A 27,340-nucleotide genomic window follows, 5' to 3' on the forward strand; every position below is an offset into this window, starting at 1 on the left:
CTACTACATCCTCACACTACCCTACTCCCACCTGTACTACCCACACTATTACACCCTCACACCTCCCCTACTCCCACCGGTACTACCCACACTAATACACCCTCACACCTCCCCTACTCCCACCTATACTACCCACACTATTACACCTGAACATAATACACCCTAGGATACTAAAAGAATTGAGTTCTCATAGCACTACCATTATATCTGATATTCGAGGAATCAATTAAATTGGGGGTGGTACCAAGGGACTGGCGCATAGCTAACGTAGTACCAATATGTAAGAAAGGTAGAAAAACTAACCCTGAAAATTATAGACCGGTCAGCCTTACATCCATGTGGGGAAAATATTAGAAGGAATAATAAGAAATAGTATCCAAAATTTCTCAGGACAGGAGAAAGGGATAAGGAAGGCTCAGCATGGGTTCGTCAAAAATAGATCATGTCAGAGTACAGTAATTTAATTAGCTTATATGAGGAAGTCAGTAAGGGGCGGGACTTAGGGAAATCTGTTGATGTAATACTGCTTCATTTCCCTAAAGCTTTTGACACGGTGCCTCATAAAATGTTATTAATGAAACAAGGTAATTTAGGGTTAGGAGATACAATTTGTAATTGGATTCAAAACTGGTTGCACAATCAGGGACAGAGAGTGGTGGTAAATGGCATACATTCCAGCTGGGCTAAGGTCCAAAGTGCAGCCCAGCAAGGTTCAATATTGGGACCCACATTGTTTAATATATTCATTAATGATATTGGTAGTGACATAGTGAGCCTCGTAATACAATTTAACTCAGGAGAGGATGTGGAAACACTACAAAGTGACTTAAATAAACTAGAAAGGTGGGCGGAAAGGTGGAAAATGCAGTTTAACATAAAAAAATGTAAAGTAATTCATTATGGGAACAAAAATTTACCATCTACTTAAAGGCTAAATGGAGTTATTATAGGGAATTCTGCTGTAGAGAAGGACTTGGGGGTCATCATAGATGAAAAATTGGGTAATAGTGCACCCTGCTCAAGTGCAGCAGCAAAAGCAAACCTGACACTGGCATGCATTAAAAGGGGTAGGGATGCCAATGTGATAGTGCCTCTTTACAAGGAATTGGTGAAACCACACTTGGAATACTGTGTTCAGTTCTGGGCACCGCACCTTAAAAAGGACGTAATTAAACAGGTACAGAGAAGGGTGACTAAGCTAATAAAAGGTCTCAAATCTCTAGAATACAAGGACAGGTTAACCAGGCTGAATATGTTTTCACTGGAGAAACGGAGGATGAGAGGAGATATGATTGGTGTTCTAATACAGGATTGGGAATCATATGGAACTGGGAGATGATTGGTCACTAACAGGCCTATTCTTAGGACACGCCGGCATGTACTGAGGCTCGAGGAAAAGAAATTCCATACTGAATTAAGAAGAGGATTCTTCACCATTAGAGCAGTAACATTCTGGAACTCATTGCCGGTGGGGTGGTTACAGCAACTACTGTTAATGAATTTAAAACAAAACTGGATACATGTTTGGCCACTAGGGGAATCCTATAGATATGACTTACTCAAGTCAGTAGTTACAAGTTAGATAGGTTGAAATCAATGGACTAACGTATTTTTTCAGCCTTAATTACTGTTACTATGTTACTATATTAATTTATTTATGAACAGTTTCTTATATAGCGCATATTCCGCAACGATTTACAGAGAATATTTGAACATTCACATCAGTCCCTGCCTCAGTGGATCTATATTCCCTACCACATGTACATGCACACACATTCATTAGCCTACCAGTATATTTTTGGATTGTGGGAGGAAACCGGAGTACCCGGAGGAAACCCACTAGGTAGGAGAGAATATACAAACTCCGCACAGTTAGGGCCATGGTGGGGATAGAACCCATGACCTCAGTGCTGTGAGGCAGTAATGCTAACCATTACAACATCCATACTGCCCTATATGTTACTATGTTACCCTCACACCTCCCCTACTCCCACCTATACTACCCACAATAATACACCCCACACCTACCCTACTCCCACCTATTCTACCCACACTAATACACCCTCACACCTACCCTACTCCCACCTGTAATACCCACATGAATACACTCTCACACCTACCCTACTCAACCTATACTACCCACAATAATACACACCGCACCTACCCTACTCTCACCTATACTACCCACACTAATACACCCTCACACCTACCCTATTCCCACCTGTAATACCCACACTAATACACCCCACACCTGGCCTACTCCCACCTATTCTACCCACACTAACACACCCTCACACTGACCCTATTTCAATACAGATGAAATAAGAGTAACGTAATGCCAGCACTTGACATGGAGTGAATTAAACATCCCCATCTGCGAGTCACACTGGGATGCATGTGACTCGGGGATCCAAAAAGGGCAAAGGGCTGGCTAGGTTGACTGAGTAAAGGTAGCAGGAAGAGGAGGAGACTTCCTCTTCTTCCTGCAGAATTCCCCGCCCTCCATTCCCTTTTGTTCTATCGAGGGTGGTGGGTTTAATCGCGTTAGCTGATAGGCAGGAAAGAATGGCAGATTTAATCTATTAGCTCACACTATGTGTTGATGTTGACATTTTAATGGCTTGTTTGCGGTGCACTCACCTCTCATTGGCTTAGGCCACGGGTGTCAAACACAAGGCCCACGGGCCAAATCCGGCCCGCCAGACCTCGTCATGTGGCCCGCGCGAGGAGATAGCACGCAGGGCAGTGTGTCGCAGCTCCTGCCTAGGCCACCTCCTCTCACCCACCCCACCGCGGCCACCTTACCTGTTCCTCCACTGTCGGCGGCCATGTTCCTGTAGGCACATATGTATGCGGCTACAGAAACATGGCCGCCGGCCTCCACAGCTACGTGGAGAAGGGCCCGGCCGCCTGTTCCCTCTGATGCCCGGCAGTGACAGACACTGGGTGGGGACGTCATGACGATGACGCCGCCCGCCCATGCATCTGTAAAGAAGTAGGAGCAGGCAGGGAAGCTGGACCGGGAGTCGGGGACAGTGTGGCCGCAGCAGCTGCAGGACAGACGGAGAAACAGTAAGTGAGGATGAGGATCACACTCACAATAAAAATATATATATATATCTGCTGTTTCCTGAGGTGTCCCCGTGTATAATAATAATAATAATAATGCCATGACACCACAGGCTGCTCCTCCTGTATAATCATTTATGTGTCATGGCATTACTTTTATTATATTATACAGGGGGATCAGTCTGTGGTGTCATGGCATTATTATTATACAGGGGGAGCAGCCTGTGGTGTCATGGCATTCATTTTATATTATACAGGGGGAGCAGCCTGTGGTGTCATGGCATTATAATTATACAGGGGGACCTACAGATACAACCGGCCCTTTGAGGGTGACCAAACTGCTGATGCGGCCCCCGGTGAATTTGAGTTTGATACCCCTGGCTTAGGCCTTTCGCTGGATCACCCGTTCGGGGACAGCGATGTAGTCAATGCTGTTGGGTGGAGTTGGATACCGCTTGTTTTTGAGTTAGGCCAGTTACGTTTAGAGTTGGGGTGGAGTAACAGTAGTAGCCGTTCTTTCTTGGCCACCATTAATTAATTAATCTAATTTAAATAATCAATTTAGCTTAAAATATCGCTACAAATAAATCAGTTAACAATTTCTGCCAAACCTATGTCTCCGAGTCTTTATTTCAGGTTTAGTTATGTAAGATAAGAATGTATAAGTATGACATGCTAAAGGTTACACATGAGATGTTGGGATGTTTAATAATTCACTGTCATCGCAAAGCTTTATTAAGCTGTCACAGAACAATCAGACACCGCAATGTGGACACGTAATACGTTGTTCCTCCCATACACAGTTAACACTTTCTGGAGTCATTGGGGTCTCCGTAACACGATCTGCCCCCGTTCTGCGGGGAAGGGTTATTGCATTGCCGCTGCCTGGATTGAGTCCCGCCCGAGCACGGTGTCCAGCTTGACCAGCAGCTCCAGTTTCCATCTATGGGTTGGACTGAAACATAAAATAAGAAACCACTTGTGAGTCTGGGACTGTGTGAGAACATTGTCCGCTGAAGCAGTTGTATTTGTTGCCTGCCATTCACCGCTGGTGGAGCAGGTGCTGCACCATAACCTGTCTGATATGGCCACCATTCTCCTGTCTCACCATTGAAGGCGTTGCGGGTGGCTGGGAACAGGTGTACGTTTAGGGACAAGGGGCTTGATTCTGTATAATAATAGGGGTAGTGTTGGGGGTTAGAATACGTTCCACCCAGGTGTCAGGATTCTGCGCATTAGGAGGCCATTGTCGGTCTTCTGACTGCCGTCATCCCAGGCGCTGGCATCCTGATACCATCCATGTCACATGCCGCATTGGGACAGGGCCCCCAATATCTTGCTATGGGGCCTCCAAAGTTCTTGGTACGCCCCTGGATAGTTTCCTTCTACAACATTTCGAAACCCATCCTGGAGCCACAGAATCAGTTAAAAAAAAAAACCTACTAGATGTCCTGTAATGTGGATATGAGGAAACATCCCAAGATTATGAGCAGACTCCGTATGCGCCGCAACGGCAGACTGCGCACGTGACGCAACACCTACAGGTTTCTTGATGGAGGAGACCAGAGAGAACGTTTCACTTTGTACATTCCCGCAAATCAGTAGTGGAGAAGGTCCGTGTCTAGGCTCCCTCCCCACTGGCCAGCAGCGCCTATATATAGTGTTGTCCCAGAGTCTAGTGTGCATGTGCAGGTCTCTAGGAACATGGTACGGCAGGCAAATTTCCCATTAGGCACGTGAGGCACGTGCAAGGGCGTAGAATCTGCGTTGCAGGGTCGCGGTCCAGATAACGCAGGTGACCTTTTTCCTGGGTGGTCACTGGGACCTAACAGATAGTGGCTTCGCGTTGAGGGTGCTCAGTCAGAGGGTTACCGGTAATATGCAGGCGTGTCACTATATAGCAAAGCGCTCATATAACAGCAAATTAATCGCATTGCCCAGTGCTGCCCCGCCCATCATGCTGACCATAGCAGTTGTCGTTTGTGATTCTTCGCAAAACCATACCTCCCAACTATTGTGATTTCCAAATCCGGACCTGCCGCGCCAAAGGCACAGTCGGCCTGAAAAGGGGTGGGACTAAGGGGTGTGTGGGTGGGGCCTTGTGTAGAGGGCGTGGCTTGTCACCATGACCCCTGTTTTTTTATCCTTTTCAGGGGTGTGCTCAGCGATCCCCTAGCTCCCTTGACTCCTTCCCTCCCTGCACTGAAGAAAGGCCAGTCACTTGCGTACAGCATCTCCACAGAACAGCGGTGATCTCCAGCTTCCTCTTTCTGTGTGCACTAGATAACCTGGGTGTACCGGATCAGGACAGGGCACAGACGCCCGCCTCTTTCTTTGGCACATGCGCAGAAAACAGGTGTCTGCGGGATCCATCCACATTTCCACGTGCCTACGACCCTGAATCAGGAGCACTGAGCTCTTGGCAGGTCTAGAGCAGTTAATGATCTGTAAATAAGGCAAACACACTGCACATACTAAACCAGAACAAATAAGAGGAGCCTGCGGTATTTACCTGGTCTCTTGGTGATTTCACAAGCTGATCCTTTAAACCCTAGCGGGCAGATGCATTCACAGCGATTTTCTGTAGATATCAGGGATATAAAAACAAGTCACATTTACCAATGTTTCCCAAGCTTCGTTTTGTAACCGTGTTTAAATAATAATATATTTGGTAAAACAAAGATGATATTCTAAAAAAAATTTAAATTTAGACGTTAATCGCTCGCTCTGTACTTTATATTGTACGAAAAATGATTTTCAAATATGGATGATATTTCCTCCAGCTGTTGTGAAACTACACATCCCAGCATGCCTTGCCATAGTAGTAGCATTCCCAAATAGCAAAACTGTGGCAAGGCATGATGGGATGTGTAGTTTCATACCAGCTGGAGGGCCATAGATTGGCCACGCCTGACCCAGACATTGTCAATCTATCATCCGGATCCCAATCCAGCTGGTAACACCTAAAGCTGTCCATACACTTGTCATTTGCCACTTTTTACTTGACTGTGACAGATCGGACTGAGAAATCGGGTGAAATGTGGCCAAATTGGATGTGTTTGACATCCGATATGCGCGTATCGGAGTCGGAGATCAAAACTGCTGCACGTCCGACCTCTGACCCGTCCAGCCTGCCAACAGCCTGTTTTTTCAATTGCATTTTGATGAAGGCATTCAAATTAATGCATTCAAATTAAATATTATATAATATATATATATATATATATATATATATAAAACATTATAAATATAATATTATATGAACCGAACTTCATTGATTTGTTAAGTCATTTATTTGCACGTCTGCCCCAACCCTCACACACACACACACACACACACACAACACACACACACACACACACACACACACACACTGCAGCTTACTTGCTTTGCATGATTTACCTACAGTCACTGACAATCAAAATGCCGACATTTAAAATGTCAAAAAGGTCAAAAAGTAGACATGACTTTCTTTCTTTTTTTTTGGGGGGGGGGGGGTGTCTATGTCATATGAGGTCAACATGGACACCATATAAATGTACCACGTCCCCTTGCATGGCATGCTGCACTCGCTATGCTTCAGGTACGGTGCCTCACTATGCTGGGTACATTATTATATTCCCCCTCTCCGTTCACTGGGATGGTAAAATATGATCAAATCGGTTTTAAAGAAAAAATCATGAAAAACTCGTGTCGACTTTTTGACCTGTCGACATTTTAAATGTTGGTATTTTGACCATGTCTGCATTTTGAAATTATCAGTATTTTGACCGTCGGACAATGGTGGTCGGTATTTTGACCCTCAGGACTTTGACTGTAGGTAAATTGACTGCATCCATTATTCAGACCTGAGAGAGAGAGGAACGTAACAAAATTCAAGGGAACACAGTTTGTGCATACTGTATGGTGAAATAGCAATAACCTCAAATATTCTCTATACAATCCTTGAACCATATGAAGATAAATACATTTACAAAGGGATCGATCGCTAAATAAAAAAAAGAATTCGCAATGAGCTATTCTCATCTTTCAGTAACCACAATATCAGTCAATATCATACCGATGAATACCGCCTTCCCGTTGTTCTGACACGGGGCGCAGCGGCACGAACTGGTCTCCGCCTGGAACTCCTCAAGGGCGCGTTTCATGTTCTGCTGCAGAATGTTTGCACCAATGAAATCTGTTGGTGTCACCAGTTCGAACAAGGGGCTGGCCTACAAGGCAACAACGGTCAGTGGTCAACAAGAACATCAATCACGCTATAACTATTAATCATCGTCTACTGGCTGCAACTGTGTGGAGTTTGCATATGCTCCCCATGCTTGTGTGGGTATACGCCACTACTGGTGTGACCAGAATGATATGGCACCAACTGAGAACTTATATATTGAAATATTTATCCAGCACAGCCTCAGCTGCGCTAATTGGCTTGTAACTCAGTGCCGTTTTTCCCATTGGGCACGATGGGCAGTTGCCCAGGGGCCCTAGGACCTAGGGGCCCCCGGCCCAGCCCAATGGGAAAGATGGTGGCCGGGGTCCGGGAATCCGCTCACCCTCGCTGGGGGATCCGGGCAGGGGGATCAGGGCGGTGGCGGTAGCTAGAAGCCTGATTCGGCGAAGCTCTATTTGCCGGCGGGGCGGGAAGCGCTGTTGCATTTGAATAGACTGGCCGGACGCTAATTGGCTGAATTCAGAAAATCAGCATCCGGCCAGTCTTTGAAAAGGCAACAGCGCTTCCCACCCCGCCGGCAAATAGCGCTTCACCTCCTAGCTAGCAGTGAATTTAATTTCGGGGGTCCGTGTGCCGGGGTTCTGATCACCCTCACTGGGTGATCCGGCAGGGGGATCAGGGCATCGGTGGCGATAGCTAGGAGCCCGAAGCGGCGAAGCGCTATTTGCCGGCAGGGGGGGCGAGAAGCGCTGCTGCATTTAAAATGACTGGCTGAATGCTGATTGGCTGAATTCAGCCAATCAGCATCCGGCCAGTCTTTTCAAATTCAACAGCGCTTCCCGCCCCCGCCGACAAATAGTGCTTCGGCGCTTCGGGCTCCTAGCTACCGCCACCGCCGCCCTGATCCCCTTCTCCAGCGAGGATGGTCGGATCCCCGCCACCCGGCCACCATCTTTCCCATTTGCCGGTGGGGCGGGAAGCGCTGCTGCATTTGAAAAGACTGGCCGACCGCTGATTGGCTGAATTCAGCCAATCAGCGTCTGGCCAGTCTTTTCAAATGCAACAATGCAACAGCGCTTCCCGCCCCGCCAGTTAATAGCGCTTTGCCACTTCAGGGCAGGCTCCTAGCTACCGCCGCTGCCCTGATCCCGCTGCCCGGATCCCCCAGCGAAGATGATCGGATCCCCGGCCGCCGGTAGCTGACTGGCTGCCGCACGGAGCCAGAGAGGTGAGGGTTGGGGAGGTGACTGTGGGCTCCTGGGCAAACTAATTTGGGGGGGGGGGTCCAGTGAACTAGGTTGCCCAGGGGCCCTTCCTAATGTTAAGACGGCCCTGATGTAACTTGCAAATAACTTGGACCGTCCGGTATTAATATGTGTCGAAACGGATGAGGATAATACTGTCTCTGTTATATATAAAACATGTCATAGGTGTAAACGCCAGTTCATATTCGGTGTCCGCTACTTGTATTAACTGGCAGCTCCAGCTGCACTTCTTGAACTCGCACAGTTCAGTGCAGCGAGCCGGCTCTAGAAATGACTGGCGGCACCTGCTCTACAGGGTGTCCCGTACCGCCCGGCCGTGTGTCCTTTAAATTTGCATCCGTTTCGGCACATATTAATACCGGACGGTCCAAGTTATTTGCAAGTTACATGCCAATTAGCGCAGCTGAGGCTGTGCCGGATAAATATTTCAATATCTAAGTTCCCAGTTGGTGGCATATCATTCATCGTTCCAAAAGGGACTATATACACCATCATAATTCATCCTTTATCCTGACTGGAAACTAATAATTAGCATCACTCGGTATATGTACAAATCGTCTTTTATTTCTGCATTGTTTTATGTATGTATGTTTCTAATAAAATTATTAATTTATTGTGCACCTTTGAGCGCCCCAGGCCCATTGGCCCTGCCTGTGACTCAGAACCAGGCCAATTGGCACTGCCTGTGACTCAGAACCAGGCCCATTGGCACTGCCTGTGACTCAGAACCAGGCCCATTGGCCCTGCCTGTGACTCAGAACCAGGCCCATTGGCACTGCCTGTGACTCAGAACCAGGCCCATTGGCACTGCCTGTGACTCAGAACCAGGCCCATTGGCGCTGCCTGCGACTCTGAACCAGGCCCATTGGAACTGCCTGCCCTGCGACTCTGAACCAGGTCCATTGGCATTGCCTGCGACTCTGAACCAGGCCCATTGGCACTGCCTGTGACTCTGAACCAGGCCCATTGGCACTGCCTGTGACTCTGAACCAGGCCCTTTGACACTGCCTGTGACTCTGAACCAGGTCCATTGGCACTTCCAGTGACTCTGAACCAGGTCCATTGGCATTGCCTGTGACTCTGAACCAGGTCCATTGGCACTGCGTGTGACTCTGAACCGGGACCATTGGCACTGCCTGTGACTCTGAAGCAGGCCCATTGGCACTGCCTGTGACTCTGAACCAGGCCCATTGGCACTGCCTGTGAATCTGAACCAGGCCCATTGGCACTGCCTGTGACTCTGAACCAGGCCCATTGGCACTTCCAGTGACTCTGAACCAGGCCCATTGGCATTGCCTGTGACTCTGAACCGGGTCCATTGGCACTGCGTGTGACTCTGAACCGGGACCATTGGCACTGCCTGTGACTCTGAAGCAGGCCCATTGGCACAGCCTGTTACTCTGAACCAGGCCCATTGGCACTGCCAGTGACTCTGAACCAGGCCCATTGGCACTGCCTGTGACTCTGAACCAGGTCCATTGGCACTGCGTGTGACTCTGAAGCAGGCCAATTGGCACTGCGTGTGACTCTGAACCAGGCCCATTGGCACTGCCTGTGACTCTGAACCAGGCCCATTGGCACTGCCTGTGACTCTGAACCAGGCCCATTGGCACTGCCTGTGACTCTGAACCAGGTCCATTGGCACTTCGTGTGACTCTGAACCAGGCCCATTGGCATTGCCTGCGACTCTCAGGCCCATTGGCACTGCCTGTGACTCTGAACCAGGCCCATTGGCACTGCCTGTGACTCTGAACCTGGCCCAATGGCATTGCCTGCGACTCTGAACCAGACCTATTGGCACTGCCTGTGACTCTGAACCAGGCCCATTGGCACTGCCTGTGACTCTGAACCAGCGCCCATTGGCAGTGCCTGTGACTCTGAACCAGGCCCATTGGCATTGCCTGTGACTCTGAACCAGGCCCATTGGCACTGCCTGTGACTCTGAACCAGGCCCATTGGCACTGCCTGTGACTCTGAACCAGGCTCATTTGCATATCATGTGACTCTAAATCTGGTCCATTAAGTGCACCATTGACACAAAAGGAAATAATGCTATATGGAGAATAGAATGCCTAATACCTTATACTTTATGATTTCTGGGTTGTACAGCACAGCATCGCCCCACTCTTGCATGAGGTCCGGAGTGGGTAAGTTCTTGTACGCAAGTGTTGTAATTTGCTCAGTGGCTCCTCCGCGCACAAGAGCCACAAAGTCTTCAACAAATTCATTCTTTGAGGTGCCCTCTGCAACATATCAATAATAACATATCAACACCATTACCACACAACCAAAGCTCAGCGAATTCTTTCTTATACCAAATGATATCACTCAGCAACAGAAGCAAAGGAGACATAGTTGTAGGTATTTACATTACAAGTCTATGTTATAACATAAATCAATGTGCACACAATGGGTAGCATCAGTCGCCAAATAGTAACGGAGGCAGCAGTTTGTGGGTTGAAACCCCCCCCCGATATCCGCCCATGGTTTACGTAATCTCCGGTGTTGGGCTATCTGTGCAGACATCTTTACTGCGTATATCTATAATGACGGTAGCAGTGTCCCTGGATGGAAGCGGCAGTCAGCATTTCGGAAAACAGGGCGTGTTGGCATTATTTTCTGGTTGTGCCAAGGCAAGTTACTTGGTACGTGGACGCAACTTCCCTAGTTCCGGCTGCGCGATGGTCAAGCAGATGATGCGACGTTGCACGCAGCAGCGGACCAGTATGACGCATCCACAAGGCGTCTCCTGTCTTAGCATATTACAGCACAGTTGCTGCATACAAAAACGATCAACTAGCAGCTATCTCTCAGTCAGGACCTTTGTGTGTGGGAGATATATTACATTTCTTTTGTAAAAACCCATAGAAGCTGCTGTGTGCGGGATCGGTTCCCTCCCAGCATGCCCTGCCAGCTTCTCTGCACATGCACAGTTGGACTTCCTTGTTAGAAACCCAGATCCCAGAAAACATACTAGGCCCGGGGTTGAGGACCTCGTCTGGTGTACACTGGGCAAAATTTTGACTCTGGGAGCCTGTTCTGGGCTTTCCACTGGATGGATTTGGAAAGTTTAATGAACTGTGGCTAATGAACAGAAATAACCAATTTATATACAGAAGGCACCTTCGCCATACCTGAGGCTATGTGTCGGGGGAAAGGTGAGGCTGATGTCACCAAGCCCCGCCCCCAAGGCAGTCAGAAGCATAAATTTTCAGGTCTGTGGATTGGGGGAGGGGCTAAAATGACACAAAATGATGCGATTAGCATTATACAGCAGGGAAGGGGGAGCGGGGCATTCGGCCGTGATGCGGGAGACTTGCCCTCCTTCTCAGGGGGACCTAATTTGCGCGACCCTCCCTCCATTCCGAGGGTAGGCAAGTATGACCTTTGACCTAAATGAAAGTGGAAAAGACAGCTGAAAGTTATTACTCACCCCCAATTTCCTTCAGGAGCGCATCGCAGGCATCAGCGGACATGGTGCCACTCACCCACACCCCGCAAATATTACCTCCGAGTGTAACGCCCGCCGACACGCAGGACTTCACGTCACTTAAACTGTAACCTATGGGGAAGAAATAAATGTAAAGAGGGATAAATAACGATGTAATACAAGTTATGAGCACCACTGTCTAGTATTAATTAATCTATATAATAAGAGTGTGTGTGCGTGCGTGCGTGTCCGTCGCATTGCGGACGCACCGTGGCACTCAGAGCCACCAAATTCAGCAACAAGATACCTCTGGACCCGGTGGTGTGCACCTCGAAGCCGTTTTTGGGAAATTTTACTTAGAAATTTAAAAAACACCAAGTTTTAATTTGCCTTCATTGATGATCTGGGGAAAAGATAGACGATCTGGGAAACCGTTGCGAAGGAACAACTCCACACCTGATTTCATTGCTGTCATTGAGTATGAATGACACATTCTAACATTGTGGTGGAGACTTCAAACAATTAGGAAATAATTGAGGATATACATAGACCACACATCACACACAAACGTACACATTGTACACGCGCACACACACAGTACACCACATAAGCACACATAGTACACAACACACACATATATACGTAGCGAACCTCACATTGGACAGATACACACAACAAAACACACACATAACACACCACATGCAGTACATCACAAACCCATATACACTACAATACACACCCAAAAACGGTACAACAAACACACAGAACACACACACACTTAAACATTGTGCAGATACAGAAACACACAGAACACACACAAACATTGCCAGGATAGGCACAGCACACTACACACACATGTATACGTAGCGCACCTCACAAACTTACACATTCGGCAGATACACACAACACACACACATAACACACCACTCACAGTACAACACACACCCACATTCACTACAACACACCCAAAAACAGTACAATACACAGACATACCTCCCAACATGACCCCCTCCAGGAGGGACACAATGCTCTGCTTCTGCAATTCCCTCTTAATGCATGATTACCTTCATCTGTGTTGAACAGGTTAATTGATAAGAAAGGTGCCACAACACAGGTGATGGCAATCATACATTACCAGGGAAGTGCAGGAGCAGAGCAATGTGTCCCTCCTGGAGAGGGTCATGTTGGGAGGTATGCACAGATCACACACACACTTAAACATTGCACAGATACACACAGCACACTACACACACACATTTATACATAGCACACCTTATGCACTTACACATAGGGCAGATACACACAGCACACACACACATAACATACCTCTAACAGCACAACACACACCCACATTCACCATACACACCCAAAAAACAGTACAACATACACAAAACACACACTTAAACATTGCACAGATACACAAAGACCCCTTTGCAATCCCGTTGGTCTCTTCTCCTGGAGCCTACGGTCTCCCTCAGTGATTGACTATCATTAAGGGAGACCGTAAGCTCAAGGAGAAGAGACCTACAGGATTGTAAAGGGTCCCTAAAAGACCACCTGGACCCCAATTGGGAATCCCCCTATGGTGACACTGTAGTGAAAATTTCTCATCAACTGGGTACCCCCTGTAGGTGTACCAAACACCAATTATGCCCACAATATCCATACCCCCTCTACCTATAGATTTGTATCGCAACCCACCGCCATCCAAACAATTATCAGTTTGAATCCGAACTTATTTTTTAATCCTACTTTCATTTCTTGACATCATTTGGCCAGGCCCGTGGACCTGCTCCCACACTCAGGGGCTGCCCCCACTGTTTGGTAGACGGCCGGTGCATGTGCTTTACAGATCCCCAGACCTCAGAGACTGCTGCAGGCAGGTTCGGTGAGGGGAGCGGCAGTGGCAGGGAGCAGTGAATTTTTAATTAGATATGGCACGGTAAGTAACGCCCACCCCGGTCCCCACGCACTCAGCGCCTGTAATTACGCACCCTAGAAACTGTACCATTGTAGCCACACTCCCTTTCTGATTTTGGACCGATTTCTGACCCTCAGATGTTGGAGGATATGTCATACAGTAGGTGCTAAATCTCAGGAGTGGATGTGGAATTCATCAACACATACAAGTTATCAACTCAGGAGCGTTGTGTTTCAAACAACAACACAACACCTGATTTCATTGCCGTCATTGAGTATCAATGCAAACACATTCTAACATTATGGTGGAATCTATAACAAATTACAATATTAGGTCTTTGGCACAGCATACTGTAAGATTACATTTTTCAGCAATTTTGGAAATAAAAAAACCCCAAGGTTTTCCCGGGCAACGCCGGGCGGGTCAGCTAGTAGTATTAATAAATGTAAGGTTATGCTTTAGGAGCAGAATCAAGCAGGCGATCTATATACAGTACACAATGCATTCGGGTGAGGGGGTAGGTGACGAGCAACCATTGATGGTTTTGCCCCTCTCGATGGCCTTTTACCAATGATGAAATATCTATGGCTGGGCCCGAAACACAACTGCAGGTTGCACACGGATAGGAACCCTTACCATCGATGGTCAACCCTATTTTCTAAAATTATTTCACTGATATTTCTTCCTGAATCTGAAACTAACTTAAATCATTATTATCATTATACACAATTAATGGCTCTAGCGAATAAGGAAACTTTACCTTCGTTTTTTATTTTGTCTTTTTTAAGAATCAAAGTGTATTCATAGAGTCCGCCAAGCGTCGCTTCCGTTATGAAATGTGTTCCATAGTCCCGATAGAGGTCTCGGTATTCACCATAAATATATTCCATGGGCAGTTGCTTGACCCTGAGGAAGAACTCCGAATGAAGCATCAGGCTCCGAGACTTCAGTTTGTATTGAATGACTTCTACTTCAGAACGTGCATTGATAAATGTACTGCTCTGAAATGTCCAAAAGTGACAATTACATGGTAAGAATATGGTTTTACATGGTTTTACATGGTAAAAAAGAGAACAAAACAAAACTTACATGACTGCAAATACTTCGGTACTTGTTTAGTTTCACGCCGGCAGTATGGCCGCCGTGAACTTCCGGCTGCTGCGCTCACTAAACTATCAAAAATAAGGTAAATGAACTCTATGCCAATGAAGATAGTTCATACCCCTACTATCCACGTTGGCATAGAGTTAACTTTAGATAGCGTGGAGAGCGCAGCGAGCCACCGAGCCCGCAGCGTGGGCGAGCAAAGCGAGCCCCGCAAGGGGACTCAGACGCACGGCCGCTGCCGCCGTGAAACTAAACAAGTACCAATACTTCTTCTTAAATGTGGTCCTAGCTGTCCTCCAGAGAGGTTCCACTGCTTTGTACAAGGTAGTCCTAGCTGTCCTCCAGAGATGTTCCACTGCTTTGTACAATGTGGTCCAAGCTGTCCTCTAGAGATGTTCCACTGCTTTGTACAATGTGGTCCTAGCTGTCCTCCAGAGATGTTCCACTGCTTTGTACAATGTGGTCCTAGCTGTCCTCCAGAGATGTACCACTGCTTTGTACAATGTGGTCCAAGTTGTCCTCCAGAGATGTTCCACTGCTTTTTACAATGTGGTCCCAGCTGTCCTCCAAAGATGTTCCACTGCTTTGTACAATGTGGTCCAAGTTGTCCTCCAGAGATGTTCCACTGCTTTTTACAATGTGGTCCCAGCTGTCCTCCAAAGATGTTCCACTGCTTTGTACAATGTGGTCCTAACTGTCCTCCAGAGATGTTCCACTACTTTGTTAAAAGTGTTCCTAGCTGTCCTCCAGAGAGGTTCCACTGCTTTGTACAATGTGATCCTATTTGACCTCCAGAGATGTTCCACTGCTTTGGACAATGTGGTCCTAACTGTCCTCCAAAGATGTTCCACTGCTCTGTACAATGTGGTCCTAACTGTCCTCCAGAGATGTTCCACTGCTTTGTACAATGTGGTCCTAGCTGTCCTCCAAAGATGTTCCACTGCTTTGTACAATGTGGTCCTAACTGTCCTCCAGAGATGTTCCACTGCTTTGTACAATGTGGTCCTAACTGTCCTCCAAAGATGTTCCACTGCTTTGGACAATGTTGTCCTAACTGTCCTCCAAAGATGTTCCACTGCTTTGTACAATGTGGTCCTAGCTGTCCTCCAAAGATGTTCCACTGCTTTGTACAATGTGGTCCTAACTGTCCTCCAGAGATGTTCCACTGTTTTGTACAATGTGTCCTAACTGTCCTCCAGAGATTTTCTACTGCTTTGTACAATGTGGTCCTAGCTGTCCTCCAGAGATGTTCCACTGCTTTGTAAAATGTGGTCCTAACTGTCCTCCAGAAAGGTTCCACTGCTTTGTACAATGTATTCCTAGCTGTCCTCCAGAGAGGTTCCACTGCTTTGTTCAATGTGATCCTATTTGGGCTCCAGAGATGTTCCACTGCTTTGTACAATGTGGTCCTAGCTGTCCTCCAGAGATGATCCACTGCTTTGTACAATGTGGTCCTAGCTGTCCACCAGAGACGTTCCACTGCTTTATACAATGTGGACTCAAATTTAGCAAGAGATAAATTTGTAGACAGTGGGGCTACTCAATGCAACAATATATGATCCTAACCTTAATTAATATTACCCAATGCGTTCTATCCTAAGATCAATAATGTGATGGCAGTGGTTGTTATTCCTATTATTATTATTATTATTATTATTATTATTATTATTATTATTAATGATCTTGGAAAGAAACCAGAACATCTGGTGGTGGTGGTGGAAAGGCATTTAAACTCCACACACATCAGCCATGTAGGTAACTGAGCTTATGACCACAGTACTGGGAGGCTGTGATGCGAACCCCTACACCATCCGTGGTTCCTCAGCTTTACCATCCCTTATTTTTGTTCTGCAGACTCATCCATGAGTTTAGGGAAATATACCCATGACAAAGGCAAAAATATCCACACCCAGCACCCATTCGATATACAATTATTACCCTGTGTGGCCACCTTAGAAGAGACCTCCACGAAAACACAATCAGTGGCACAATAGAGACCTCCCTGGCCCCCTCCGCTCTTAGGACACCCCTGAGTGAGTACTTACCGTGTGTGAGAACTTCTTTGTTTTTTCCACAAACTTTTTAAAGTGCATATCACTGTAGCTGAATCCAATCTCGATAACAGATGGGATTTTAAAGCCGAAACTGAAGCTGGTTTGCTTGGCATGTACGCTAAGGAAATCTCTTTCAAAATCCGAATACGATTCATGTTCAGATAGTTTAAATTCATAGACGCTTTTGGCCTACAAATGGAATAAAATGTTGGAATGGAGTATAATGTAACATAATGATGTCACGGTTATTATAAAGTAACTTGAAAATATAGAAGTTATTTAAAGTCCTAGATGTCGATGATGATGATGAAAAAGGATTAACTTAATTACAGTAGGTAGGTAGGATTTACACCAAATGCGTTTCATCTGCTGACTTCTTCAAGGGTTCCCTGGAAAAAGTCAGCAGACGAAACGCGTTGGAAATTTTTTTACAAACTATCGATTTTTATGTTTTTTTATGTTTCATTTTTTTTAAACCATTCTAATCATTCGGACTCCCTCCCCTGTTTATATCTCTATCACTGGCAAGTCTTTACACATTTGAGCACTGAACCCCTATTCTCAACGATCGATCCCCTGATGGTCAGTATACTGACACTGGAGAATCCTGACTGTTCAAATGCCCAACTGCCGAAATACCGATTGACAGGGGCTATTCTCCTCCCTCATGGGGGTCCAAGACCAATAACCCCCCCCCCCATAGAGAAATAATAGACCCTGTCGGAATACCGGCGGTTGGAATACCAATGTCAGTATACTGACCGTCAGAATCCCGACTGTCCGGCCGTCATATCACACCCGATATTCCATTGTAAAAAACTATCCTGCCTTGTAAAAGACACACTGTAGTACAGAGGTGTCCACATGCACCTATCCTTAAATCATGCCAAGTAGCCATGTTTGATGCAACATACAAAAAAATGCGACTGAGCTAAGCCATGCATCTTTTTTTGCTCACTTTTTTTACTAATTTGTGTTTACATTGCTGAGGTGGTAAATACAATGGGTAGGGATACCCTGTACAGCAGTGGTGGCCAAACCGGTCCTCGAGCTCTACCAACGGTCCACATTTTCAAAATCATCTCTCTGGTGCACAGGTGCAGTCATTACTAACTGTCACATTTTCAAACCTGCTGCATTCATTCCTACTATAGATCCACAGGATGCCTGAAAAACATGAACTGTTGGTAGATCTTGAGGACAGGTTTGGCCACCCCTGCTGTACAGCTTAAGAGGATTTGGCCACATTTGGACAATATATTTTAAGTACTGTGCATGCATCTGATTGTTATCGCACAGAGATGCAGAACAAATATGGATGCAGGGAGCGCAGATTTTAAATAACGTTTCTGGGAAGTCACAGGTCAAAGGTGGCAGTGCTACATACAAAGACGCACAACCGGTCACCCACAGCGAGAGAGCCAATGGTCACATAACTCCGATGCAATACTTCATGTAATAAAAACACAATGCAGTTCTTGTGACAAAGTGATTATTTTACCAACGTTTCAATCTGATTTGTGTCTACTCTTCACGCTGGCATACCTCAGGGATGTAGGATTCCACATTATACGGCTTTCTGAACCGCACCTTCAGTATGTAGTTTGGGGAGCAGCCGCCGGCGTAGTAGCGGTGATCTAACACAGTACCTTCGCGGTTATTTGTAAATACGTTCAGTCTGAGGAAAAACAAAAAGTTGGTGAATTGTTACATTAAAAATGAATAAGAAATGAGTAATAATATTATTACGGCCAGGAACGCAAATATTTATGACGATAATAAAAAAATGTTGCTTACAAATAACTGCACGTTAATACTGATACAGGAACATGTAGTTTACAGTTTGTTCCTATTTAGCATAGGATAAATGAGTTTACAAGGCAAAATAAATGGCTATTGGTTATTCAGATACTGTATGTACCTTTATAATGGCTGTCTGGAGAGGGTCAATGAAAGAGCATTTTTGGAATTTATTATATTGCCATTGGTGTTTCGTATCACAGAACTTTGGGGTAGCTTATTCCCTTTATATACATTATTATTCTTTTAATACATTTTCAGGTAACTTTGAAGCATACTTGCCTACCCTCCCGGAATGGCCGGGAGGGTCCAGCAAATCGGGTCCCCCTCCCATTCCCCTGGGAAGGGGGGCAAGTCTCCCGCATTTCCCTACAGCCCCGGCTCCCCCTCTCCCCGCGGTCTAAAAACTATGACTTTCGCGGGTCCGCGGGGAGGGGGCGGGGCTAAATGACGCAATTCGCGGCATTTCGCATCATTTTTAGCCCCTCCCCCCACCCACGGACCCGCAAATTGAGGCTTCAGCCCGTCATGGGGGCGGGGCTTGATTACATCACCCGTGCCCCGCCCCCAAAACGAAGCCTCTACCCGCCCCCTTTCACTCCTCTCCGGGCTTCTCCCGGAAAGGAGTATGCCAAAGTCGGCAAGTATGCTTTGAAGAGGGATGTGTATGGAAGCTAAGAGATTTGAAACCTCATGGCATGCTAGCTATATATTTGCTTAAAGAGGAGCAAGCTACCATGCAGCTCCAGTCTTATGGGCCCCATACATCAGCAATTAATTGTGACAATCCTGAGATCTGGAGATGATTGCTACAATTAATTTTAGATGTGTGGGCTCCCCCTTTTGGCAATCCCAATCAAAAATGAACAGGGATCGCCAATGGATTGCTTAAAACATGCTTTATAATCTGGTATTATCTGCGGATCTTTTTTATATGTGTGGGCATTCCCAATTCGTCTTCTTCATCTATTTACATTATGAACAGCTGAAATGACAATTGATTGGGGCAATTTCCAGATATGAAGATGCAATCTTTAGATGGAAAAATCTGCCGATCACTGAAATAAATCTGTAATGTGTGGGCAAAGTCAGATAGATTGTAGAATCCATTTATCTGGCCAAAAAATCCCTGGATCTGGAAATCCATTAATTGTGATGGCTGATGTATGGGGCCCATTACTGTCATCCAGGAAGGCTTCATGTCCTGTCCCAAAATGGCCACCAAAATCACTACTGAGCATGTGCATGATACAGTGATATGGTGGGGGACAAAAGTAGTCTCCTGCTTAGATCCTATGTGAGATCTGGTTAAAATCTGTTATAAAGCTGGTCCAGCATCCCTACGCAGCAACCTATATGCAGTATACACGTATCGGCTGGTGAGCTCGATGAAGCTCCGCTCAAGCTTCACTCCATGTACACGTAACAGTGAGTACGTTCATAGTTAGGGTCCTCCACTGATCTGTGTCTTTATAACTATGACATACATATTTATGTCTGAGCATTCAGTGCGGCTGCCTCTACTCATCAGTGATTCAAAGGTAAATGTAGGAAGGTTCCTTATGGGGACAAGCACGCATGAAGGAGAGTTCCCAATCTCTATTCTTACTGAGGATGATAATTATTATTTATCAATGTGAATAAGACTCACAAGTCTGAATACACAAAAAGTGGAGAAGACTCAGGCGATGCACAAGGTGGAGAACACCTACCCGGCCGCAAGGTTCTCAATCCCCCAGAACTGCTCCATCTTCTCCGTGCATGTGCTGCGGATCGTCTTACAGTTCTGCTCATCGGATGCATCTCCGCAGTCATCATCCCCGTTACACTTCAGCCGCAGTGTGATGCACTTTCCTGGGGGTCACATATAGCAGTGAGGTCAGGGGATCACGGAACAGACAACAGTCATTATCACTGACGATGGCAATGGTTATGACTAGACTATTTTAAAAAGAACCACACAAAGCAAAATTACCCCTGTTCCTAGCCAGCCAATAGCCCCTCAGGGAATAGTTGCGATATCTCTGGTGGGGCAATACACTTGTCTAGGAACAGGGGTCATTTTGCTTTGTGTGTTGTCTAAGGAATATAGCCAGAATCCAGCACTTAATTCCCTCAGAAGACCTGCCTAAAGTCATTCATGCATTTATATCATCACGCTGAGACTACTGCAATGCCCTCTACCTGGGTCTCCCAGCAAAAGAATTGCACCGCTTGCAGCTGGTACAAAATGCAGCCACCAGACTATTAACTAACCAGCCCCGCTCCAGCCACATAACTCCCATTCTCTACTCCCTTCACTGGCTACCTGTAAAATGACGAATCGTTTTCAAGATTGGCTTACTCACTTTCAAGGCCCTACATGACCAAGGCCCAAGGTACCGTCAGCAGCTGCTGATCCCTTAGTGTCCTACTCGATTACTACGATCCACTGAAGAAGGACTACTAACAGTACGCAGAATCTCCCTGAATTCATCTGGGGGTCGAGCTTTCAACTTTGTTGCTCCAACTCTATGGAACTCTCTTCCTCGCACAGTGCGAGAAGCCCCCACTGTAGAATCATTTAAGAGTAGACTAAAGACGTACTTATTAACTCTAGCATGTCAAGCGTGTTCACATAATAGTACCAATAATGCCCACAGAAGTAGCACCCCTTACACACATAATGCCCACAGGAGTAGTGTAGGGGACGCGGGACACTTATATGGTGTCAACATATAATATAATCCTTGAAAAAGGCCGAAGGCGGCCGAAACGCGTTGGACACAGCTCCATCACCATATACATTACCTGATCTAAGTCTCCTCCAATCGAGGAGTTGAGCACGCACAGCTCCGGTTGTCACCTGTACTCCGGGCGCACGCTCCACAGCCGAACCCGGAAGTAACAGGAGACGCCGTTGAGCAGTGCGCTACAGCTGCCGGCTATTACAACACTCTCCGGCTGACATCCGACTGAACTACTGCGGCGGGGGAAATTCCACATCGTCTACTACAGGTATCGAGTAGGAGCAGGGTGTATCACCGGGTGGTCAGGGACGCCAGCCCCCGGCGACACTCTCCCTCCTGCTTTGACCCCCCCAGAAACTGCGTTCATACATTGGACATAACCTGCTACTTTACACAGAAAATTTCATTTCTGTGTCACCTCTTTCGCCAGCCAGCACTCACCCCTGTGGGCTTTCCATCTCCCAGAACATTGTGTGCAACACGGCTGGTTGTCACCATCACCTTCCCCCCTATCATTTACTCTGTGACAGCAGAACAGAGGAACTGATCCCACACCACCCACTATCTAACTGCGATATCAGAGCCCCTCTGCCCTCCAGGGTGCATATCTTAACATCGTGCAGCATCCACTAGTTTGGCCAGACGGACCTGGAATATATTGCAGCTCACTGTATTTTCCATTTTATTTATTTTTCACCCTGTTTTATTTTATATTTATTCTGATACAATTATATTGTGTACAGTAAATAAATCCTCAAAGGAAATCCACTTGTTACTCTCTTATTGCATTATCATATAGAGGTTGAGCGCTAGGTAACTACCTGCTATACTACTATGGTGTCAACATAGACATAAAAAAAATACATGATAAACCCATGTCGATGAATGCCGACCTTTTCTCCGGGTCGACTTTTTAACTGTCAATCTTTTGACCCTGTTGACCTTTTGACTGTCAGCCTTTTAACCGCCGACCTTTTTATTTTAGACCTAGACAATGTAGGACTTACCCCGGCGACTTGCCCAGGCACGTGCTAGATTTCTGGACACAGAACACACAATCTCTCTTACCAGACTCCACACACTGGAAGCCTTCGCAACGCTTTGTGTTCCGGCAGAGAGTCCTTGTGGTACAGTCTTCCTCCTGTCTGTCTAACGTATAGCAGAGCTCACCGCCGAACTGGGGCACTTGTGTAATTTGGTTGTACCGGTACTGCGCAAAGTGAAAAATACTGCAGATCAGTAACATTACCAGAGTTTTTCTTGACCTTTTAAAAAAAAAAGACTTTTTCATACTTAACAAGGGTGTTTTGTAGACTCCTAGCACATTACATAAGCCCCAGTAAGGGGCTATTTTATTGGGTTCGAAATGTGGCAGATTTTCACACCAGAAAACATGGCATGCACTTTTACATGAATTATCCTGTGTGATTGGTGTTCTTTAGAATGGTAGAATTCAAATACATTTGAACTTGAATCCTTCTGTTGCAGAATCTACTCATCAACCGCAGATGGTAATCGGATTGTGGAGAAGGAAATTCCCCCAGACTTATCAGTATTGGGTAAGGGTGCGCTCAGGGGCACCAACAGTTCTGCAGGGCCCTAGTAAAATGAGGGGGTGTGGCCAATAGGGGAGGCGTCACCATACCTACTCCTATAAAAAATAAAACCATAGTTGTGAAGTGGGTGGGCACTGCGCGGGGGGGGGGGGGGGCACAAGTGTCTAATCCAGCATGCAGCGGGGTGTGGGTGGGATCATATCCCCACGCCTCTCTCCCCGGCACAGCACTGTACAGCATGTGCTTGGCTGGGGAGAGAGGCTGCTGCAGCGGTAGTGTGCTCTCTCTCTAACTGCCTGACTGTCTGCAATGGGGCGGGGGTAGCAGGACCCGGGGCCCATGCAGGACCCTTCAACTGGCCCGGGTAAAGCTCCTTATCTATAATGTGTGAGGATGGGCTTATATATAATGGGTGAGATTGTGTGGTGTTCATGGGTCCAGGGGGTCCTGCGGTAAATGTGCCGCACACCCTGCATCAAGAACAGAAAGGACCCAGGAGAAAGCAAAGACCCAGACACTGTGCCATAGATGTTGACGCCTTCCCTGAGTCGGCCATCTTTCTTCTGTTTTAGCACAGAAATATATAGTATACACCAGGCATGTCCAAACTGTGGCCCTCCAGCTGTTGTGAAACTACACATCCCAGCATGCCTTGCCATTGTTTTAGCATTCCCTTATAGCAAAACTATGGCAAGGTAAGATGGGGCTTGTAGTTTCACAACAGCTGGAGGGCCAAAGTAAATTAGTGTAGAACACTTGCAAATTTATCAAACTTCTAAAGAAGACCAGCAATGGTGTTGCCTACCGCAACCAATCACATTCTACCACTCATTTTATGCATGTGCTAGAAACATATTGGTTACTATAGCGACACCTCCATATTTCCTCTGTAGAAGGTGTGATACATCTCCCCGATAACATAGACTGAGTGCTATGTACTTACTCTCTTCTTCTCACACGGGTCACACGTACTCCATTCAGACCAGGAGGACATCACACAGTCTATGGGCAATGGAGTACCCTGCACGGAACGGATCCATCTGCCCTTCGCACCATCGTCTTGTGATTGGCAGCTGGACATGGAGGAAGAGACTCATAGTATAAGAGGTACCTCGGTATCATCACCTGGTGGCTTCACAACTCCAAGATGTCACTGTCTACTGGGAGATGTCCACAAATCTTCTGGATTATTTCATCCAGATACGGTGGGGGAAATTTACTAAGATGTGAAATACACTTCACAGGTCTTGTTGCTATGGACAACCAATCAGAAGCTACTACTTATTTATTTTTTACCCTCTAGAAGATAGTACACAGGATCTGATTGGTTTCCCATAGCAACATGACCTTTGAAGTGTATTTCACATCTTAGTAAATTTCCCCCAGTATGTCCTCATTCACCTGGTGTTCTGATGCCATACTGTGCAAAACGCTTGGCAAGACTAAGACACCACGCACCCAGGTACAGACTGTCACACGCTAGTTCTGTCCCTATAAATGCCCCAGCAGACTTATTAGGGTATTTTTCATGAAAAATACCCAATTTATGAGCAGCATATGCTCCATTACCACAGCCTCCTTGTCATCCCACCTCATCGCAACTACTCCCACCCCCTCCCACATAAGCATTATACTTGCCAGACCCACGGACCAGAGATCGGTGGTCACCAGGGGTCTCAGCAGCAGAGATTGCCAATGACCAGTGTCCCTCACTGGATCACCGTCCACTGGACCCTGGCTGTAGGTGAGAATTTTATTTATTTAATTTTTTTACTTTTTTTCCTGTGGTGATCAGCCATTCTGTCCATGCTAATCACACTGGCCGGATCTCAGCAAAGCTTTTTCTGTCAACAGTTCAGAAATATCGCAGTGAGCCCTGTGATTATTACACAATCTGCAGACAGCGTTATTATCACAGGGCTCACTGCTGTGTTTTTTTCACACTTTTTTTTTATTTATTGTATATTTGGCCAGATCACATTTCCTATTCTAAGTATGGGAATTTTCATTATAAGTATGAGAAATGTGATATCTGGTTACTAAAAAAAATGTAATCAAAGGTTCCGAAGCAGTTTTTCATGAAAAATGTATTAAATGGATTTTGGAGCAGATAAGGGAAACTGAAATAATGGGAAAACGATATGGAAATACTCCTTTCATTTAAAAAAAAATGTTAATAAATTGCAAATATATATATTGCACAATAGCTTAGTAGGAATGTATTAGGCTCATTTGGCTGGAATGAGGCAAAGCAGGTACCTACAGAGTTCAATTGCACTAAATAATCTGTACTATGGGGGGGGGGGGGCGTTCAATTGTTCTAAACACTGGAGGCCACTTATTTTTTCTGTTACTTTGACGAGCTAGTAATTAGTAATAATAAAAAAACAGTAATTCAGGGAACATGCTAATTCTGACAATAGCGTGATATTTTTTGATCGCATGCGATTGCATGAGATTTTTAACAGAAAAGCATCCAAATGCATTGAAATTAGTATGAAACATGTTCAATGGCCCCCAAATGTCATTTTTGAGGCTGTACTACCCCCACTATCAACGCGAACCTGAAGCATGGCGAGCGCAGCGAGCCCGCGAGTGGCGGCGGTACGCATCCTACGACCTTTTCATACCCCCACTATCCACGTCGGCGTGGAGTTGAGAATAGAAAGTGTGGTGAGCGCAGTGAGCCACCGAGCCCAAAGCGTGGCGAGCGGACACGGATACCTTCATAGGTATACGCGTCCCCTTGCGGGATTCACAGGTGTCTGCTCGCCATGCTTCGGGCTCGGTGGCTCGCTGCGCTCGCCACACTTTCTATTCTCAACTCCACGCCGACGTGGATAGTGGGGGTATGAAAAGGTCGTAGGACGCGTACCGCCGCCCCTCGCGGGCTTGCTGCGCTCGCCACGCTTCGGGTTCGCGTTGATAGTGGGGGTGGTACAGCCTCAAAAATGACATTTAGGGGCCATTTAACATGTTTCATACTAATTTCAATGCATTTGGATGCTTTTCTGTTAAAAAACGCATGCGATCGCATGCGATCAAATCGCATGCAATGCGATCGCATGCAATTTTGTAAAAAAAAAAACGGTAAAAAAACTGCAAAAATCGCATCCCATCGCATGCCACTATACATGGCATGCGATGGGATGGGATGGGAGCCATGATAATCCACAAGTACCGATTTAAATCCTACATACCATTACCAATACCTTGGTGTATGAATAACAGGAAGAAATGAGGGTCACAATATACATATAAAAAACTCTGTTGCTGAGACGCACCTGTAGCATAACTCCCAACTTCGAGAAGGGGGGAGGAGGAGGGTTGGTGCCTATCGAGAAGGGGGCGTGGTCTTTACTTCCGAGGCTCCCATGAGGCCATGCCCCCGGTTTCAGCGCTGTGGGGGGCATGAATAGATGCTGTGCACATGCACACAGTGTCTATTCACGGGTGGGGGGACTCCCGGCCCCAGGCGGAATGCGGGAACATCACCAAAAAAAAGTGATGTTCCTGCAGAAAGCGGGACAATTGGGAGGTATGCTGTAGTACAAGCATGTGTAGCTTTAACATCACTTCAAATATTTTTGCAGCGCTTTTTAATCAAAATTTATTTTAATGTAGATCTATTAAAAGTTATGTTCTAAAACGCTATTTGCATAAGGAGATTTCTCTGTGATTTCCGGGTGCCCCCAAAAAGAGTTTTCTCTTACTCCCTTGGCCTTAATAAGATTATTGCTGAACTCAGGGGTGCACCACTGGCAGCCAATAAACCTGGCACAATACGAAATGTCCATTTCTAATGTGTACTGTGACATACATTATATATTGTAACTCAATTTTGAGGTCCATGCCAGTCACCCTAGAGACACATATTACTATATTACCACCACAAACAGTGGTGTTATACCACCAACCAGTGCGGTATTGCTCTCAAAATTCCCCCATACCCTTATAGTTGTGGATAGATTTTTTTTTTGTCAGTTAAGTTACAAGTTAGGCTGATAATTCTATCTTTACACCACCCCCAACCACATCTCTTCCCACCAGCATATACTGTCTGTATAAGTCCGTGTATACACTTACCTGGAGAAATACAGGCCCAAAATCAGCAGGATGCTGTATAATAACATGATATAATTGCCGGCTACCCTCACCTCAGTGCCCGGCGCCTTCTCTGAGGGGACTGCAGCAGATTTGTAAGGGTTTCACACATAAAATGAAAATGACCACATGAA

At 46.2% G+C, this 27,340-nt stretch overlaps 1 protein-coding gene across 1 annotated transcript; it reads right to left on the reverse strand.

The window, feature by feature from the left end:
* Positions 1 to 3,668: 3,668 nt before the first annotated feature.
* On the reverse strand, positions 3,669 to 27,340 carry C8B (complement C8 beta chain). The gene is made up of 12 exons (XM_083157597.1): positions 27,189 to 27,340; positions 24,046 to 24,175; positions 22,615 to 22,756; positions 20,530 to 20,671; positions 18,563 to 18,695; positions 17,009 to 17,206; positions 14,617 to 14,857; positions 11,939 to 12,067; positions 10,585 to 10,748; positions 7,130 to 7,283; positions 5,582 to 5,650; positions 3,669 to 4,024 (listed from the first exon to the last, which is right to left on the reverse strand). The coding sequence occupies exons 1-12, from the start codon at positions 27,233 to 27,235 to the stop codon at positions 3,873 to 3,875; spliced, it is 1,701 nt and encodes a 566-aa protein (XP_083013723.1). The 5' UTR covers positions 27,236 to 27,340; the 3' UTR covers positions 3,669 to 3,872.

The sequence above is a fragment of the Crinia signifera genome, chromosome 8, assembly GCF_055691185.1.
Source record: "Crinia signifera chromosome 8, ASM5569118v1, whole genome shotgun sequence".
In the NCBI taxonomy this organism is placed as follows: Eukaryota; Metazoa; Chordata; class Amphibia; order Anura; family Myobatrachidae; genus Crinia; species Crinia signifera.